The sequence below is a fragment of the Ochotona curzoniae genome, unplaced genomic scaffold (genome assembly GCF_017591425.1).
Source record: "Ochotona curzoniae isolate NIBS_2020 unplaced genomic scaffold, NIBS_Ocur_1.0 scaffold_4505, whole genome shotgun sequence".
In the NCBI taxonomy this organism is placed as follows: Eukaryota; Metazoa; Chordata; class Mammalia; order Lagomorpha; family Ochotonidae; genus Ochotona; species Ochotona curzoniae.
In genome coordinates, this window is record NW_024467118.1 from 46,527,204 (window position 1) to 46,548,054 (window position 20,851).

Genomic DNA, 20,851 nt, shown 5'->3' on the forward strand with positions numbered 1-20,851 from the left:
CTGCTGAACCTCCCAGGGTCTGCATTAGCAGGAAGCTGGAGCCAGCAGTCAGGACCTGAAAGGGACCCAGGCATCTCATGTGGATTGATATGGGCTTCTCCACCACTAAGCTAGCTAGCATCTGTTCCAGGGCTGTTTGTAGCAGAGGAGTTTCCTACTGTTTTCCCTTGTAGGTTATTGAACTTCTTGAGATAGTTATTTGTTTTGAATTCTTTGTTAGATATTTCTAATTTAGTTTCGGTTTCTGGCATCTCATTTTGTTGATTGGACTGGGTTTTCCTACTTTTTTGTGTGTCTTGCGCGTTGGAATTTGCACATCTTCTCCCAGTGTTTGCGGTGGATTTTGTTCAGGGGAAGGAAGATTTACAGGAGCCAGTGGGGCTGGTGATGCTCAATGCCTCCCACACCTGTTGTGTGGAAGTGTCTTCTCCAGTCACGTCATGTGGATTTCTAATTAGTCTTGCTGGTTTCTGTTTCAGAAGTTGATCATCTGCTGTTTCTTGTGGTTTCGGGTTGTGCAGGTTCTCCAGGGTCTGTAGAAGCCACTGCTGCATCTACCTGTCAGTGTTGAGGGAGATAGGAACCAGTTTCTCAGGAAGTCCCCTGAAAAGGTGGAATTTGGGGCATCTTTCCTGTTTGTCCTTCCCAAGGCAGAAGCCACAAAATGGGAATTTTCCCTTGTCCAGGTTGACCTGTGCTGATCTTGGGGCAGGATGATGGCAGAAACAATGAAACAGTGCGTGTGCAGCCCACTGCTCCTGACAACACACTGACCTGGGGGTACTGTGACCTCTTATTGGCATCTGGAGTTCTCATAAAGGCTTTCTAGACCTTATGTTATTGTTAATTCAGTGGCTGCATGAGGAACAAGGTCTCTGACTGTCAGTTCTGCCACACTGTTGATGTTGCTAAAACCTTGTGCAAGTTTTCTTTTTTTGCCCTTTTTTTGAATGGCAGAGTTAACAGAGAGAGGGAGGGGCAGAGGAAGAAAGGAGAGAGAGAGAGAGAGAGAAAGAGATCCTCTGCTTTGTTTACAGATCACCCTGCAAATGGCTGCAATGATGGGAGCTGAGCCAGGACCTTCTCTCACCTCTCCCTTGTGGGTACAGGAGCTCAAAGACTTGAACCATCATTTTTGCTGCTTTCCCAGGCATATTAGCAGGGAATTGAGTTGGAAGTAGAATGCTAAGACTTGAACCAGTACTTATGTGGGATGCTCATGCCACGTGTGGAAGCTTAGTCTATATACCACAGCACTGGCCCCTGTGTTTAAGTTTTATTAGAAAATGCTGAAGAGATTTCCAGAACAGTTTTATTTTATATTTACCCCTGTGGTGTTTGACAGTTATATTAAGTATTGCCAATATTTTTTGTGACCCTTTGGATAGATGGGTAATTGTATCTTACAACTTTTTTTTTTGAAGGTTTATTTGTTTGTTTGAAAGTCAGTTAGCAGGGGTGAGGGCTGGTGCAATAGCTCAGTAAGCTGATCCTCTCCTGCAAGTGTCAGAATATCATATGGGTGCCAGTTTGTGTCCCACCTGCTCTACTTCCCATCCAGCTCCCTGCTTGTGACCTGGGAAAGCAGTGGAGGACTGCACAAAGCCTTGTGACTCTGCTCCTATGTGGGAGACCCAGAAGCTCCTGGCACCTGGCTTCGGATCAGCATAGCTCCAGCCATTGCAGCCACTTGAGGAGTGAACCAATACATGGAAGATCTCTCTCTCCTTCTTTCCATAAATATGCCTTCCCAATAATATACACATCTTTTTTAAAAACAGAAAAAGAAAGATTTTTCTACCCACTAGTTTACTGCCCAGATGACTGCAATGGCCAGACTCCAATGTGCCAGGTGGAAGCCAAGAGCCAGAAAATTTATCTATGTCTAACACATGGGCAACAGGGGCCCTACACTTTAGCCGTCGTCTGCTGATTTTTCCAGGCCATTTTCAGAAGAGGAGTAACCAGGATAGGAACTGGTGCCTGTATGGGATACCAGTATCGTAGATGGTTGTTTTACCAGTAAACTACAGTGCTTGCTCTTTATGATGGTTTTATTAACACATTTCTCTTATGGGACAGTTGAACACACTTGTTTGTTGGTATAGTGTGTTGGAAATATCCAAGAAGTCTTTTTGGTCGTTCTGAAATTGATTTCTTTTTAACATTGATTTTGTCTTAAGTATTTATTTTATTTTTATTAGAAAGTCAGATACAGAGAGGAGAGACAGAAAGGAAAATCTTCTGTCTGATGATTCACTCCCCGAGCAACTGCAATGGCCTGAGCTGAGTCATCTGAAGTCAGGAGCCAGGAGCCTCTTCCAAGTCTCCCACACAGGTACAGGTCCCAAGGCTTTGGGCTGTCTTTGACTACCTTCCAGGCCACAAGCAGGGAGTGGCATGGGAAGCAGAGTCCTCGGGATTAGAACCAGTGCCCATTTGGGATCCCGATGTGTACGAGACAAGGACCCCAGCTGCTAGGCCACCGCACTGGGCCCTTTAACACTGATCTTTAAGCATTCTGTGTATGAGTCTTTCACCAGATATATTTTATGAGTATTTATTTACTCAATTGCCTACTTATTTTCTAAATGATGTCATTTGAAGAGCTGAATTATTTTATTACTCAATTTTAAAAAGATTTATTTTTATTTGAAAGTAGATTTTACAGAGAGCAAAAGAGAGACAGAGAAAGGGGAGTTCTTCCATCCACTGGTTCACTCCCCAAATGGCTGCATTGACCAGAGCTGATCCAATCTGAAGTCAGGAGCCAGCAACTTCTTCTGGGTCTCCCACATGGGTGCAGAGTCCCAAGCACTTGGGCCGTCCTTCGCTGTTTTCCCGGGCCATAAGCACAAAGAATTGGATTGGAAGTAGAAGAGCCGGGGTGTGAACTGACATCCATGTGGCATATTGACACCACAGAGTAGAAGATTAGTGTGCTGCATCCCAGGACTGGCCCTGTTTTTACTTAATTTTTAATTTGTTTGAAAGGTTGAGAGACATATAGGATAGAGAAAGCTCCTCTGTGTACTGATTTACCCTAAAGCCCCGACAGCAACCAGGGCTGGGCTGCACTCAAGCCAGGAGGGGAAAGTCCATCTTGATCTCCCACATGGGTGACAAGAACCCAATGGTTGAGCCATGGCTTGCTGCCTCTCAGGGTATGCATAAGCAGGAAGCTGAAATCAGAAGTAGGGATGGGACTGAACCCCAGGCATTTCTGAGATGCAGATGTCCCAAGAAGAGACTTAGCTGCTTGTACCAAATGCCTTCCTCAGGAGAGCTGAATTTTTAAATTTGTTCAAGTCTATTCTATTGTCCATTTTTCTTTTACACTTAATGTTTTTCTTATAATTTTAACTTTCATAGGGAAGTATGTGACTTAATTTGACTGTATCTTTATGTGTGATCAGGATCAAGATCTTTGTCCCTTCTATGTATACCAAGCTGTTCCAGTCTCATTCATTAATGACTTTCATGTCACTGTTGTTTAATTTAGAGGTTTCACTGAAAATGACTCTATTCCCATGGAAAATGTGTTTTTCCTTATTCTAGGAATTATTCTCTTTGGGCACAGATTTTATGATAGACCTTGAAGTTGGGTACTATTAGATTTCTTCATGTTGTTAAATATCTCTTACCATGCTCATTGTCAGTGTACATATGTGTCAATCTTTTTGGCCATGTTTTTATTTGGTTATTTGTCCTTTGTATTATTGTGCTGTAGTCATTCCTTGTGTGTTCTATGTATAGGTCTTTAGTTGTGAAAACTTTGTTACAGTCTGTGACTTCACTTCCTATTGCAGATTTGAATAATTGAAGATTTTACTTTAAATTAAAACCTTTTGAATGGATTCTTCTGTGTGCTAAAAATTCTTATTAAGCTTTAAATTTCAAAATCTTCCTCTGTGATTTTAGGAAAGTTTTATGGCTTTTAATTTTATAGCTGAATTTTCTGACCAATGAGAAATATTTTTTTAGCATTATGTGAGCTAAAATTGAAGCTTGTTTTCTTTCCTGGATGAATATACGTCATTCTAACACACATATATTTATGCTAATATTACAGTAACTATTATAGTTTCATGGTATAAGTCTTGAAATCACATAAACATAGCCCTGTACTTGAGTCTTTATAACTATTTTAAAACCAGAACTAGGAGCTGCTTCCAGGTCTCCACACGGGTGCAGGGTTCAAAGACCTTGGGCCCATCCTCCCAGGCCACAAGCAGGGAGTTGGAAGGGAAGTGCAGCAGCCAGAACACAAACTGGTACCCAAACTCGGAGTCTCAGCATGTTCAATGTGAGGATTTAGGCACTTAGCCATTGTGCCCAAGCCCCTGGATGGAGTTCTTAGCTCCTGGGTTTGGCTTGTCCTAGTCCTATTCTTGCAGGTGAGCTTAAGGACTGGGCCAGGTGACCCAAGGCTCTCCAGATCCCCCACCCGTGGGGCTCACGAGCCCGGCACCCACCTCACAAGCAGGCCCCAAGACCCAGGCTAGGTGGTCTGAGTCCCTCCGGATCCCTCAACCTCAGGGCTTGTGACCCTGGCATCCACCTCACAGGCTGGCCCCAGGACCTGGGCTAGATGTCAGGAGCCCTGCTGGATTCCCCACTCCTGGGGCTCATGAACACGACACCCACCTGGCATGCAGGTCTTCAGACCCGGGCCAGGCAACATGCTTTTTGGTTTTCAAATATCTGTTTTTGCTTAAATTTTGTTTGTTTACTGAGAATGTCTAACTTTTGCTTTGTGTGCTAGCCTTTGCCATAACTTCATGAATCATGATTACAAAGAGCTGCTTAAAAGTCTGGAGAGTCCAGTCTGTGCTGTCTTGAGATTGGAGTTGTGTGGTCTTTGCCCTTGAGGTTCTTTCAGTGTTCCTGATTTCCTTGTATGATTTCCACGTATGTTTGGATTGTACCATGCAGTGTTTGGATATTATACAACTCTAGGCTCTCCTAAGACCTTTAGAGAGTGTTTATTTTGTATGTTTATTGTAGTAGGCAATTGGGATTGATTGGTAAGTTTTGGGCTGTCTTCTGTGGGCTAATATTCTAAAGTTCACCCAGTCACAAACCTTGGCGGGCTATTTTGGTGTGGTTGGCATTTGCATTGCCCAGGGGTCAGTCCAGTAGGTGTCCACACTGTTGTTCTCACAGGCTTTGTGATGTTTGTTCAGTAGTTAAGTTCTTTTGTTCAGGGCTGAGTGGGTGAATTCACACAGATTGATAGGAGCTTTTTGCAGCACTGTCTTTTCATACCTTCCCCATACTCTGGCTTGTGTGGAGCCTCTTTTGTTGATATTTGGCCTAGTCTGCTGAGGCCTAGACTTGCCCCACTGTCTAATATTTTGGTGGCTGCATATAACTCAGAGCTGTGGGGGAAAAACAAACCAAACCTTAATGCTGACGAGGATGTGGAGGAAGGGGAACTCCTGTGTTATACACTGTTGTTGTGAATGTAAGTTAGTGCAGCCACTGTGGAAGATGATATGGAGGTTTCTAAACTAGAAATGAACCTGCCATAGGTATCTAACATCCCACTACTAGGTATATACCCGAAAGACACAGACTCATTATGGCAGTGAACTACTACCCGCACCACCATGTTTGTAGCAGCACTGTTCACAAAAGGCAAAAATATGGACTCAGTAAGGTCTCTCTCATCCCATTAATGGATAAAGAAAACATTGTATATATGCACAATGGAATATTATTCATTTGTAAAACAAATTCATTTCTACCATTAGCATCAAAATGAATGCAACTAGGAGACATAAGCAAAACAAACCAAGAACAGAAAGGTCAATACTGCATGTCCTCCTTTACACGTGGGAGATAAATTTTATAAAACAATTAACAAAAGAAATGTCTGTGTCAATATTGCTGCAAATAGTTTTGTCAAGTTGTTTTATGCCTTTGTCAAACCAATGGTTAAAATGTTATGCTAACTATAGTTTTAGTGATTTATAATTATTTTAAAGGGTGTTGTGTAAGAGTGAAATGGTCATCTTTCCATTTGATTGTTGATAATATTCTTTGCCTGGTTTACTGCTCAGTGAGGGCTTTTTGTTCTTGTTTTTGCTTTGCTTTATCTTGTTTTACTTTTTATTTGTAGAACTTTATTTGTTGGAGTGTTAAGCCCTTGATTGTAATATAGATTTAAAGTATTATCTCAAAAACTTAAAAAAAAAGCAGAGAGAGAAAATATTATTGTACTAACATTCTATCTATGAATCAAGTTGAACTTGTTTTCTGTATTAATATCCCATTAACATGAAACAATGAAGCATTAGATGGTAACAAAAGTTCTGTGAAAAATAGAAAAGATGATTTATTTTGTTTCAAAATTTTAAAACTGTTTTCAAATGACCAGTGTCTATCCTATATCAGGCTGCCAGGCTTGAGCACTGCCTTCATTCAGTTCCAGGTAATGTGCACCGGAAGGCAGCAGCCCAGGTATTTAGGTCCCTCCCACCTGTAGGACAGACCTGCCTTATGCTTTTGGCTCTTGGCTTTGACCTGATCTAGCTGCAGGTATTGTGGGCCTTTAGGAAGGGAACTGGTATTTGGAAGATCTGTCTCTCTTTGTCTCTCTACCTTTAAGATAAATATTAAGTAGGGCCCAGTGTGGTAGCCTAGTGTCCAAAGTCCTCTCTTGGCAGGCACTGGGATCCAATATGGGCACCGATTTTAATTCTGGTTGCTCCACTTCCTTTCCAGCTCCCTCCTTGTGGCCTGGAAAAGCAGTGGAGGACAGCTCAGAATCTTGGGACCCTGTACTCAGTGACCTGGAAGAGGCTCCTGGCTCCTGGCTTTGGATCAGCTCAGCTCTGGTCATTGTGGCCACTTGGGGAGTGAATCAGCAGATGAAAGTTCTTGCTCTCTGTCTCTCCTCCTCTCTGTATATCTGACTTTAAATAAAAATAACTAAATCTTAGATTTTTTTAAATTAATGCATTGAAGACTCCCAGTATGCAAGAATTTTAACTTTTTGTACTAAAATAAACTTATCCTTTAATTTTGTTTTCCATGAACTTTTGGTGTACTCTGGCATAGCATGTACTGTATAAAAAGGTAAAGAAAGTTACTCATACTCATTTTATTTGTTTTCTAAGTACAGCAGAAAGGAAAGGCAAATAATATTCCTTTGAAGAATCTAGTGCCATCTTCCACAATAAGCTTTTGTGACTCAACAGTGTGTTCCTATCTATAAACTTCCATATCTATAAAACTGATGGAACTTGAAGTCTCTTGAGGTTCATGATATTGTAACTGTATGTAATGTATTACTTCTTTAATATAGTAGACACGATGCAAATTACAGTGCAATATGGGGCAGTGATCTCCCAAAGCCACTAGGTCTTAATAAGAAAAAAATACCGTATTTGTATAATGCACTTTCCTTGAGTATTTACATTTAATGAATATTCTTCACAGATCTGTTCAGCAAATATAGCAGATGGAAATGAAGCACATTCCTGCTTTATGAAGGCTTCGTGTAAGGTGCCTTTGGGAACCCTCTTCCGCAGTTCATATTTGAACTGTGCAGTGTTTCAGAAAAGTAAATGTTTCCTGCTGAATCTCTTGTAGCAGTATTTGAACCAGTCTGCTAGATTGCTTCTGCTGACCTACTCACAGCGTTCATAACTTGTTATTATTGTGCAAAACACTGGTGGTTTTTATTATTAACATCGTTATTATGCTGCTTTATTTATTCAGGTGTCGATCAATTTTCCTGTCAGTGTTTTGTAACAATTTTATTAAAGGTATGGAGAGAAATATAATTAGCCAAGACCCCTGAAGATACTATGAGAGAGCCGGGAAAGTATGCATTCTTATAATGTTTATAACAAAAATATTTCACATCTTCTTAGTTATTTCCAGTTTATGTTTTATTTTCAATTCACACGATTTCTTTATTTGGCCAACATATGTATCATGATAACAAATTATCCCAAAGTGTAGTGACTTAAAACAATACTTTCTGTCTCCTAATGTAGTGGGTGAGGGAGAAGGCTATGAATCCAGGCCAGGCCTAGCTGGTCCCCTGGCTGACGGTTTCCTACAGGCTGACAGCCACGTGTCAGCCAAGCTCAAGCAGCTGCAGGCTTGACTAGAGCATGCTCTGCTTCCATGCTTGTTTCAGTGGGTGCGGGCCACAAATCTCCCTCATTGCCTGCCGTGAGCCTCTCCACAAAACATGGTGTCAGGTGGCTTCATCTGAGCTGGAAAACCCAGGGAGAACTGGGAGAGAGGGCGAGAGGGTATGAGCAAGTACAGAATAACAGCACAGTCTTTAATAACATAGTCTCGTCTCAGGAAGCACTATCCATCACTTGTACTATGTTTAGCAGTGATCCATCAGACTTTGTACCACTAGTGGGCGTGGTACTTGGAGGTGAGGATTGTGGGGTAGGAGGTGAAGGAAAGCATCCAAAAGTTATGATGTCATTCTAAGACCATGAATTTCTGTTTTTAAGATGAGTTCTGTATTTTGAGTCAGATTGCATCCACCTATATTCATGTTCAAAATAGATACAAATACTAAATGTTGGGATAACCAGAGATCTAAGTTAGAAATGTGGACACTGAGATGTTTGCTGTCATTGGCTGGTCTCTGTCCCTTCTTTGTATTCCCCAGACTGCTGCGCCGTCCTTGAAATTACCTGGCGGGGGCTTCTATGCTTGTAACACTGCCACTTTCTACATCTCTTCCTAGACATTGGCTGCAGCTTACTCCCCGCCTCATGGTTGTGCGAGATATGGGTATTTAGCATATTTAAATGTTTAGAATTACTGTTGAAATCACTACTTTAAGGAAAACTCAACTTCTGTTAGCCAGCAACTGTGAACCAGTGTAGGTGTGAGCCAGTTGGTGGCAGCATGCCTGGCTGGCTGCTACAGAACATTTTGTTCATCACCCAGCACCTCTGCTGATGCCAGGAGCACCCAGCTTCCATAGCCCACAGCCATGAGCGGACTCGGGGAACTTACCTTCTTAGGAATCCCAACTGTCCTCTGCCTGGACTTGCGCATTTCGCCTCTATGTTCTTGGCTTTCACTCACAGACTTAATAGAATCCGTGTGAGATTTCTGCCACTTCTTGGTCTCTGGGGCGTCTACAGATTTGTTCTGGCCTTCTTGAATCCTGCTCCTGATCTCTCCAAATCAGCAAGCCCTAGGTTCTTTGCTTATCTCTGTGTACTGGGTAGAGACATCTGTCAGGGGCTCATCCCTTCTTGCGGAGATCACAGCCCAGTACTGCCTCAGCAGAAAATCATTGTTTCCCAGATTTCATTCCGTTTTCTAGTTGTTAAGAGTCATCCTGTGTTAGTGTGCTGTAGTCTTCTGAGTGTTTTTTTAAAGCTTTCTATTTTTGTATGTTAAGCTTCCTTCATTTCCAATATTAAGACATGTTTCTGTTTGTCACCAGTTATTTATTGTTTTATGTGGTATTAGGCTCGGACCACACTCAGACAGTTAACATCTGCCGGAGACAGGATTTTGTGGCATGATACCATTGCTTTTACTCCTTTATTTATTTATTTTAAAATTTCTTTTTATTGAGAAGGCATATATACAGAGAGCAGGAGAGACAGGAGGATCTTCCATCCAATGGTTCACTCCCCAAGTGGCCACTGCCAGAGCTAAGCTGATCTGGAGCCAGGAGCTTCTTCCAGGTCTCACACACGAGTGCAGGGTCCCAAGGCTTTGGACCATCCTCCACTATTTTCCTAGTTCACAAGCAGGGAGCTGAATGGACAGCAGGACTGCTGGTATTAGAACTGGTTCCCATTTGGGATACCCGTGTATTCAAGGCGAGGACTTCAGCTGCTACGTGATTGCACCGGGCCCACTCCTTTATTTTGTTTTAAACGTTATATTATTGAGCCTGGAGGTTAAAGTCCTCGCCTTGTACATGTCAGGATCCCATATGGGTGCAGGTTCTTATCCTAGTGGCCCCACTTCCCATTCATCTTCCTGATTATGACCTGGGAAGGTAGTCGAGGATGACCCAAATCCTGGGACTGTGTACCTGTGTGGGAGACCTGGAAGAAGCTCCTGGTTCCTGACTTGTGGCTACTTGGGAAGTGAACCAGCAGGTGGAATATCTTCTTCTCAGTATATCTGACTTTCTAATAAGAATAAATAAATATTTTTAAAGGTTGTATTATTGATACAGCTTCAGTACTCCCCAAAACATAGTTAATGTGAAAAATTCCATGTCTTGTACGTTTCCAGAAACCACACAGATAGAAGATCCAAGAAAGCAATGGAGAGGGGAACAGGAGAAAATGCTCAAGGACTATCTCTCAGTGGCTCAGGACGCACTCAGGACCCAGAAGGAGCTGTACCACGTGAAGGAACAAAGACTGGCTCTGGCCCTCGATGAATATGTACGCTTGAACGATGCTTATAAGGAAAAGTCAAGTTCTCGCACAAGCCGTAAGTATACTGCCACTGCGGATTTAGACTTTGAGACTGAATGTTAGATGATAGAAAGCCACCTGCATTGCTGGGGAATGTAATTTTGAGCCTTTTCCTGCCTGGACAGGAAGAGCCCCTCAAAGTCATGAGAGAAGTGAGGGTGCACTGTGGATCTGCCTGTCAAAGCCTCAGCCCATCCCAGATGGAAAGTTTCCTGCCTTGAGGATGACATAGACCTTCGGTTTCTGTTCCTCATTCTGGCTCTTATGCATGTATGAGTTAGTTTTTACCTTTTCAGAATGAGGCAAGTAATTTAGCCCCTTTTGCTGCTGTGGTATAATAGCTTTAGTGGAAAGGAATTGGAACTATTATCTAGAATGACCACCTGAGTTGATTTACCTGTCCCTTGTCTCATAAATTAATAACTGGAACTGTCCTCATTAAAAAGCACTGATAATAGGCTCAGAATTTCCACTTAAATTGTAAGTTCCGGGAAACACAGGGCTCTGATAGAAGCTACACCCATAATATACTCCCCCATAGACATAATATATTTAAAATCCCAAAGAAAATTACCTTTTTTGTATTCTTTCCTAAACTTAAAAGATTGCATAGAGGAAAAACCTGAAGACTGCTCTTTTATACTTAGGTGTTTGACAGAATGACGGTGAAATAATTATAAAAATAAAATAAGTATCTCCAGAAATATGAGACATTTTGTTTTCAGAATGAGTAAACTCTGAGCTAAGAACTAGTTATGCATTTTGTCAATAATTTTATTCTTTTTCTTTTTCTGAAGTATTCTCAGGCTCTTCATCTAGTACTAAATATGATCCTGATATTTTGAAAGCTGAGATCTCCACGACACAATTAAGGGTAAGCTTTTGAAGTTATAGTAATGGAAAAACTACACGTAAATTTCAAAAATTTTTGGCTCCAAAGTGAACATTTCATTTCATTGTCCATGAGCTTTCTGAAGTAAATATGTAGGTGTTTTTTTTTTTTCATCTTAAGCTTTTCTTTTGTTCTCAGAAAAAGGTTTGTTTTTTTGTTGGTTTGTTTTTTTAGTTTGTCCACACTTATTGGAAGCAAAATTTTTCTTGAAGTTGGATTTCTTAATTTCACTGATGAGGTCACTGATAGGACTTTTCTGAATCATTCTAGCTACAATAAGTGTCCTCCGGGGCCTCGTGGACCCTGCATCCACTTCCCTGACTTGATACTGTGTCCGAACTGTGTCTGTAATTTTCTGTGACCTATTAGGTGAGAGACTCTATCTTAAAGGAATAAGGGAAAGAATGCATTATTTTTAAAGTTCATTCTTTATAAACCGCAGTACTCAAACTGCATACTTCTCTGGCTCAGGAAATTACTACTTAATATTACAACCCTTTGAAATTTTAATTATTGCACAGTTCTTATCTTTGTGAGACACATTTTACATGGAATAACTACAATAAGCAATTATAGTCTCTGCTTTTAAATCTCCTGTGAGTAATAAGAAAGTGGCAGGAAGAATTTAAAAACAAAACCATGTCAGATTCTCCTATAAATAACCGTTGAAAGGAAGGGGAGCACATCTGAGCTCCTGTATCACAGGAGCTTCTAGGGGGTCATGTTTCCCAGAACTGTCTCCAACGGAACCTCTGGAAGAAGGTCTGTTGTATGCCAGTTACTTTGCTGTTGGTATGAGAGCCAGTTGGGTGTGTGTGTGTGTGTGTGTGTGTGTGTGTTCCTCACTGCACACTTCAAACAGGAGTCATAGGTGCCTTCTCCAGCAAGCTAGCTCCCCTCTGGAAGAGAATTGTCCCTCAATTTCCAAAGGGAGTCAGGTCCAGGGCTTGCCTGAAATACCCAAATCCTCAGATGTTCAAGTCCCTAGTAGTAGAATGATGGAATATCTGCATACAGCCTACAGATATCCTCCTGAATGTGTCAGCTCTAGGTTATGTTGTAGGACACAATGATGAGGGGAATGTCTGTCTGTGTTCACCACAGATGCTGGTTTTTCTTCTGAATTAAAAGAAAAAAAGTTATTTATTTTGACTTGAAAAGCAGAGACTGGGATGGAGAGGGAAAAAAGAGAGGGGAAGGCAGGCATATCTCTTATGCACTGATTCACTCCTCATATGCCTGCCCTGGCCAGGGCCTGGCCAAGCTAAAATCAGTAGCTGAGAATGCAATCCAGGCCTCCCAGGTGGATGGCAGAATCTTAGCTACTTGTACCATGACCACTGCCTTCCAGCTTTTGCGCTAACATGAAGCTAGAATGGAGAGTGGAGCTGGCATTGTAACCTGGGTATTCTGACGTGGCGTATCAGCAGCTTAACTGCTACGTCAGCCCCTGTCTGTCTCTGAGACAGAGTTTTTTTATTCACAGTTGGTGGCAGGCCTGTAGATGCCAAGTCTTCTAATGTAGAAGGCCAACTCTGTAAGACATTCATGCATAATTGTAATAAAAGATAACCTGGCCTGTCTTTCTTGTCTATCCCAGTAAAATCCCTGTGTGTAGAAGTCTTCTTTAATAAATTAATGCCAAAGGAATAGCAATTTACAAATGAACGAATTCTTCATTAGTCTGGTGTCTTCTGTGCTTGCATAACTTGATTTCAGTAGCAGATTTTAAGGTATGGCAATGGTTGCAGCAATATGAAGCAGGTGTACACTGTTTATTTGACTGAATTAGAGGTAGTGGGTCAGCTATTTGGGAACCATGTGTTCAGGAACATCTGTCTGCAACATCTGTTTCCTATTATTTTACATTGTGGTCAAATGTGTTTGTCATCATTGAGTTTTAGTGTTCTTCTTAGTCAAAGGAATACCAGTCTTTCTTGGTATCTACCAAAATGGTGAGAATAAATGATGCTTTCATTATTATACTCATATCTGTTAAATACTTAATTGCTTTGAGAGACATCTATAGTTACTAAGAAGAATGTGAGCATTTTTACTGCAAAGTTTGTTTTATTTGCTCATAACATATTTACTCTTAGAGAGAGAATATTTCACATAAACTGAGCTTTAAATTCAACTGCCTTTGGAGACAAAATTTATGCTTTTTCTGAATAAATAAAATTTAGTGAGTTTTTATGAGAAGAAACTTTGGTGGGCTTAATACATCCACCATTATTTATTAAACTGAAATAGAATGTTGCAAGTATGAAAGGAAGACTTTGGAAATAGAGCTGATTCTGAGGTTATTGATAATCTGGTGCAACTTTTAATTTTGCAAGAGAAGAAATAAAAGCCTCTGTGGTTAAATTAATTGTATTCTCTAAATAAATGAATGGTGATCAGGTGCTGTGACTAACTATCACAGTGTACCACTAGTCTTTGTTTTGGGCAGTTATGCTAAGCACATTGTTAATATGGATTCACTTGGAATTATTTTTAGCACTGATGATAAAAGTTCATCCCTCATTTCAGTCTTGAGAATGGATTTGCAGTCTTGAACATGGAATTTTGAAGAATGACAGTTGATTTTAAGGCTTAGTTTACAGCTATGAATAAAGTTAAAGTAATTGATATGCACATTAAAATATGACATTTTAACCAGTAATCTAATTACTGTATCAAAACTCATAACAGCATGTTTCAAATGAGAAGACATATGCCTTTTGAAAATGTAAACTGCTGCAAAAAAGGATCGTCTCTTGACTAGACATGAGAGATATCTTCATACATGTGCTTTATTTAAAACTGAACTTATTTTGAGTTCTTGTACTGTGACTTAACCTTATTTCAGGGTGAAGGAGATCACAGTAGTTGTCATTTCTCACACTGAAGTGTGCAGTAGGTGGGGCTGTTCTTTTAGCCTGTTTGGAAATGAATTTGTATCATAATTGTGTCAGGTTAGAAAATAGTAAAACATCTCTTGATCTGGCCCTATGCTTCCATTGCTCTGGTCCTATCCAGGACAGGCAATCCCCTGAGCATGTTCCCTGTGTATTGCTTAGGTGGGACAGTGGAGATAGCAGTGTTGTTTCTGATTTGTGTCCTTTCGGGAGTTCCAGGAGAGGTGAGGTCTAGCAGTGGTGGAATGTGGGCAGAAAGGCCAGGGAAAGGTGAATGTCTGCAGCTTTGTGTGTCCGGGTTATTCATTGCATGTCTCTTGGGATAACTTATATTGTTGGGGAATCCGGAGCATAGGCCTTCAGCTTAATGGATGGACTTGAGGATAATGACCATTTGTTCCTCTTGGGATTATGATTGGTTGGATTATGTTTGGATTATGTTTGGTTGGATTATGATTGGTTGGGTTATGATTGGTTGGATTGCCATATGGACTTGTTTGCTATTTCTAGTGTGCTCTATTATCACCAAGCTTGGTTAATAAAGACTTCTTAATAAACCTTTAAAAAAAAAAGAAGAAAATAGTAAAACAGGCACTGGCATTATGACCCAGTGGCTTAAAGCCCTTGCTTGCAACACAAGCATCCCGTATCAGAGTGCCAGTTCAAGTCCCAGCTGTTCCACTCTGACCCAGCTGCCTGATCATAATGCTCCTGGAAAAGCAGTGAACATTAGCTTAAGCACTTGAGCTGCTGCCTCCCTCAGAGTTCTAGTCTCCTGGTTGTGACCTGTCCGAGGCTTGGTCCTTACACCCATTTGGGGAATGAACTAGAAGAAAGAAGATTCTCTTTCTGTTTCTCTCAAATAAATAAGCCTTAAAGAAGAGAATAATGCAGTAAACTTAAGAGAATTTTAGAAGAAATTAGGAATAATATGACCTAACTCTCATTTGCAAAAGAAAGAAAACAGTGGCCCAGCCCAGTAGTCTGTTGGCTAAAATCCTTGCCTTGCATGCACCAGGATCCTGTATGGACACTGGTTGTAATCCTAGCACCCCACTTCCCATCCAGCTCCCTGCTTGTGGCCTAGGAGAGCAGTGAGGATGGCCCAAAGCCTTGGGACCCTGCACCCATGTGAGAGACCCAGAAGAGGCTCCTGGCTCCTAGCTTTGGATTGGCTCAGCTCTGGCTGTTGTGGCTGCTTGGGGAGTGAATCAATAGATGGAAGATCTTCCTATTTCTCTCCCCCTTCTCTATATATCTGCTTTTCCAGTGAATCCTTTTTTAAAAAAAATAGCAAGATTTACCGTAAGACAAGAACTGATGTTACCTCTGTGGTGACATGCTGATAAAAATTGAGTGTTTAAAATCCTTCGCACAATAATGACTTTTTAAAAGCACACTCAGAGTTTGAATAGAATAAAACTGTGACACTCACATTTATTGATTTTGTAATATTTTGCTTCTTTGTAGTGATTTTGGTCTTTTTTTAACTTTGAAGGGCACTGTATTGCAGGCTAAGCAATAAATGCTCAACAATAAATCCTTCATTGACAATGTGTCATTGGTGAGGAAACAGATTCTTCTCACCTAGTAAAGCAACCTCTCCATTTTAATTCTTTTTTTAAAGAAGATTTATTTATTTTGAAAGAGTTCCAGAGAGACAGAGAGAGACAGAGAGAGAGAGATCTTCTCTACCTGCTAGTTCACTTCCCAAATGATTGTCAATGGCCAGGGCTGAGCCAGGCTGAAGCCAGGTGCCAAGAGCTTCATCCATTTACCCCAGATGAGTGGCAGGGGCCCAAAATCTTAGGTTATTTGTTGCTTTTTCCAAGACCATTTAGCAGAGCAGGATCAGAAATGGAGCAGTTGGGATTGGAACTGGCATCCATATTGAAAACTGGTGCTGCAGGCAACAGTTCTACTGCTTCAACACAATGAGGGTATCTGCATTTTGATTCTTAAAATACTTATATCCATCATGCTGTGGACTTTTTTTTTTAAAGATTTATTTTTATTATTTTTTATTGGAAAGGCGGATATACAGAGAGGAGAGACAGAGAGGAAGATCTTCCATCCGATGATTCACTCCCCAAGTGAGCCGCAACGGCCGATACTATGCCGATCCGAAGCCAGGAGCCTCTTCTGGGTCTCCCACGCGGGTGCAGGGTCCCAAAGCTTTGGGCCGTCCTCCACTGCTTTCCCAGGCCACAGGCAGGGAGCTGGAATGGGAAGCGGGGCTGCCGGGATTAGAACCGGCGCCCATATGGGATCCCGGGCGTGCAAGGCGAGGACTTAACCACTTGCGCCACCACGCCGGGCCCATGTGGACTTTTATAAAATTAAATGCATCCTCTGCTGGTAGAGAATTTACTAACTAAGCAAACCAATTGGCTATAAAATAATCATTCATAGGTGATCAATTTCAAATGATCCTGTTCTTCTAAGTCCATTCTGTCACGTTTTGGAGGGTGTGGGAGTTAAAACTTGTTGGAACTATATGAGAGAAAGTTGTTATACTGAATATGTGTAATCAATACTTGCCTGTATTTCTGTACTTTGTCTGGACCTAACATATACAATACATTCAACCTAACATATTCACATTAAATTTTGAGAGAATCAATCTCCCAAGGTCATAACAACGAAGCACTAAGAGTATGAAACAGCTGTTTATATTTTAGGCATTTTACAATCTTCAGTGTCTTCGTTACCATATTTATTTCTAGACCCAAGCCTAATAGACACAGTATCAGCTTCTGTTTCCTCAGAGGGCTTAGCTCTTTCAAGGTATAAAGGAAAAGAAATGTGTGATTGGAGATTAGTCAGTTGGCTTATAGTTTTTGATGCTACACCTTTATAAAGAGTGACATGTTGATGAATTGGTTCATTGGGAAGATATTTTGCCTAAATTTCAGGCTGTTGAAATCATGTTAATATTTTTTAAAATAGCCAACTGATTTCTGTTTTGCCCATGAAGAATTAACAATGACAGGAATTGATCTACATAGCAGAGAGTACTGGACATAATCTATGAAACAACAGTTTTCAGACCTTGGATGACAGGCAGTAGAGGAATATAATCCCCAACTGAAGGAGAACCGTCAGTGCTTTGGGAATGTACTGTGCTTTGGAAAATATGTGTTGAGAGAAGTGGCTGGAATGTGCAGGTAACTGGAGATGGGGGAATATAAGGGAGAAAGGAAAGCAGGAATGAACAAACTCTGGGGATTTCTAGCGGGATCATCTCAGGTCTCTGATACAGTGCTGACTAAGCCATAGTATAAAACACCATAACACTGGGGAAAGAAAGTGGTAAGACATGCAATTCCCGATCTTTTAGAGGATTGGGACTAGTTCATACGCACAGTGGAGGGAACTCCTAAGACATGGGACACTACGTAGGGGCCTTGAGAACATCAAAATAGTAATGCATTAATAATGAATTCAGATTAATCTAGGACTAAATTAAGGGTGCTTTGGACTCTCCCATCCCCCTCTTACAAATATATAAGTAAGCTATGTTGAGATCAAATTGATTTAAAGTGATTTAACTGTGTGTCATAATAAAATTCACTGCTCTTTAAGAAAATGCGATGGAATCTAGCAACAATATTTTGAAAATCACTACGGCTGGCATTTGTTTAAAGTTTTTCATTCAAACTGGAACTAAGGGGAGTAGGAGGGACTGAACGGAGGGAATCCCAGGGATATGAGGAAACTGCTCAAGAGTGGGAGGTGTAGTCTTCATCTTAACTGTATTGATGGCTTCATTTGTGTACACATGTCAACACTTGCCAAAGTTGCAGTTTAAACATGTTCATTTTGTTATTTACCAGTGTACGTCAATGAAGCTGTTAGAAATTATCAGGGATGCAAAGAAATAGGAAAGTATGTCCCATAATAGAAAGAAAAAATTACAAACATGATTTATAATAGCAGTGTTTTACATATATTCAAGAATTTAAAGGAATGCATTAAAATTGTGGAGAGGAAATAAAGATGGTTTTTAAAAATGTAACTTCTTCAGATTAAAAGTGCATCACAGAGTAAAAAATAGCCTTGAGAGGAGTTAACAGCAGTTTATATGCCACCAAAAAAAAAGATAAATAAAGAAGAAGAAACAGCAAGTCAGAAGACCATCCAAACTGAATTGCAGAGGAAAAAGCAGCCTGAGGAAAGTTCACAGTACGTCAGTATCCCATGGTATGGTATCACCTATATATGTATATATTATTTTAGAATCAGCTAATTTAATGTGTGTGAAATTCAGACTCCATTGAAGAACAGGGGCAGGGAATCACACACATACACACTGTAAGTGTAAGGGTACAGGAAGCTGTACAAACCCTTAGCAGAATAAAAACAGGAATGATTGCATCAGGGTACATTGCTGAAAATTAGTGTAAATCTTAAAAGTAGCCCATGAAAAAAGATTATAATATACAAAGAAAACAGACTATTTTTCAGAATGCATGCAAACTGTAAGAAAATGGAGTGATATCTCCACAGAACTAAAAGGAAAAATGTCAAACTAGTTTCCTATATCCAGTGAAGATATCTTTTGAAATGAAAAGGAAAAAGAAATATAGTCCACTTTGAAGATAGATAAGGTACTATATTTAATGTTTTCTCCGAAGAAGATATACCAGTTGCTAACAAGCATTTGCAGAACTGTTGAACATCACCAGTCCTTAGGTCCAAGCCAATCAGAACTAGTAGTGAGATTTGAATCACTTCCGATCCATCAGGAGCACTGTTATTAGAAGTAAAATAAGAAGTAGTACTTAAGATTTTAGGGAGCCACGAAAAATTCCTAGTAACCAAAATAAAGCAGTGGGCCTAACACTATCTGACTTTAAAATGCGTAACAATGGAAACAGCCTAATTTAGGCTGTACACAGACACACAGACCAGTGGAACAGGACAGACTCTGGAGCAAAGCTGTTGTATGTCTGCAGCCACCTGATCTTTAGCAGAGGTACTAAAAGCAAATGTTGGGACCCAGTGCTGTGGTCTAGTGGCTAAAGTCCTCGCCTTGAACGCACTGGGATCCCATATAGGTGCTGGTCCTAATCCCGGCAGCTCCACTTCCCATCCAGCTCCCTGCTTGTGGCCTGGGAAAGCAGTGGAGGACAGCCCAAAGCCTTGGGACCCTGCACCCACATGGGAGACCTGGAAGGAAGTTCCTGGCTCCAGGCTTCAGATCGGCGTAGCACCGGCCGTTGTGGTCACTTGAGGAGTGAATCAATGGACAGAAGATCTTCCTCTATGTCTCTCCTCCTCTCTGTATATCTGACTTTGTAATAAAAATAAATAAATCTTTAAAACAATAAAAAATAAATGAAAACAAATGTTGGAAAAGGACAATCTCTTTAGGAAATTTTGCTGGGAAAATTGGATAGCCACAGGTAGAAGAATGAAGTATGGGACCAGCCCCACTACACATCCTACCACATTAAAAAAAAAAAAAAATCAACGGATTAAATACCTGAATTTTAACTATTTAACAGTTCTTACCTTTATAAGACACTTTGTAAATATAATAGCCACAATAAGCTATAACAGCCTCTCCTTTTAAATTTCTTGCAAGAAATAAGAAAACTGCAGGAAGGATTTAAAAAGAAAAGCATGTCAGGTTCTTATACAGATAGCTGTTTAAAGCCAATCTCAGCAATGCCTGAAACTTGGATACCACTTGAAGAAAACAGAGAAAATGCTTCAAGTTATTGAAATGAGGAAAGATTTTTTTTTCTTGGATCAGACCTCAAAAGCATAAGAGACAAAAGCAAAAACAGACAAGTGGAATTTCATCGTACTAGAAAGCCTCCAGCACAGTCAAGGAAACAACAGGGTGAAAAGACAGCCTGCAGAATCGGAGAAAATATTTGTAATGTGTACCCTGACAAGCGGTTAGTAAACAGCAAAAGAAATTCAAATGACTCTATAGCCCCCACAATCCAAATTTTAAGTGGGCAATAAATCTAAACAGACATTTCTCAAAAGAAATCATACAAATGGCCAATAGGTATATGGCCAAAGTGCTCAGCATCATTAATCATTAGGGAAATGCAAATCAAACTCTCAGTGAGATATCGCCTCGCTCCAGTTAGATTGGCTATTCTCAAAAAGACAAAAAGAGGGACTCCTGGCACACTGTTGGTGGGAATGTAAATTAATCCAGCCATTGTGGAAAAGAATATGGAGATTCCTCCCAAAAAGCCACAAGTGGACCTGTCATGATGCAGCTGTGCCACGAAGGAGTAAAATCCAGCTACCAGCAGATTGTCTGCTCACTGAGGTACTGTTTCTACAGCCAAGAAGTGGAACAGCCTGTGTGTTCATCAGCTGATGAGTGGATGAAGAACATGTACCACACAGACGTGCATTCACTCAGAACTCAAACACTGGAGTACTGCCTAGCCACCACAAGGGTGCAGTCATTTACAACGAAGTTGATGGGACTAGAGGTGATTTATTAAGTGGAATAAGCCAAACACAGAATAAAGTTGCATGTGATTTCACTTTCATGTGGAGTCTCAAAAGGTTGATCACACAGCAGTTAGAAGTTTCATGGTGGTTACCAGAGGCTGAAGATGAGGAGATGGAGCAATAGGGAATGC

General features: G+C 40.7%; 1 protein-coding gene across 1 annotated transcript in view; it reads left to right on the forward strand.

The window, feature by feature from the left end:
* Positions 1–20,851, forward strand: part of WWC2 (WW and C2 domain containing 2) — a 185,491-nt gene that overhangs the window by 98,890 nt on the left and 65,750 nt on the right. The window contains exons 3-4 of the mRNA XM_040966156.1: positions 10,252–10,455; positions 11,237–11,313. Coding sequence (XP_040822090.1) covers positions 10,252–10,455; positions 11,237–11,313 — 281 coding nt within the window. The remainder of the gene's footprint in view (positions 1–10,251; positions 10,456–11,236; positions 11,314–20,851) is intronic.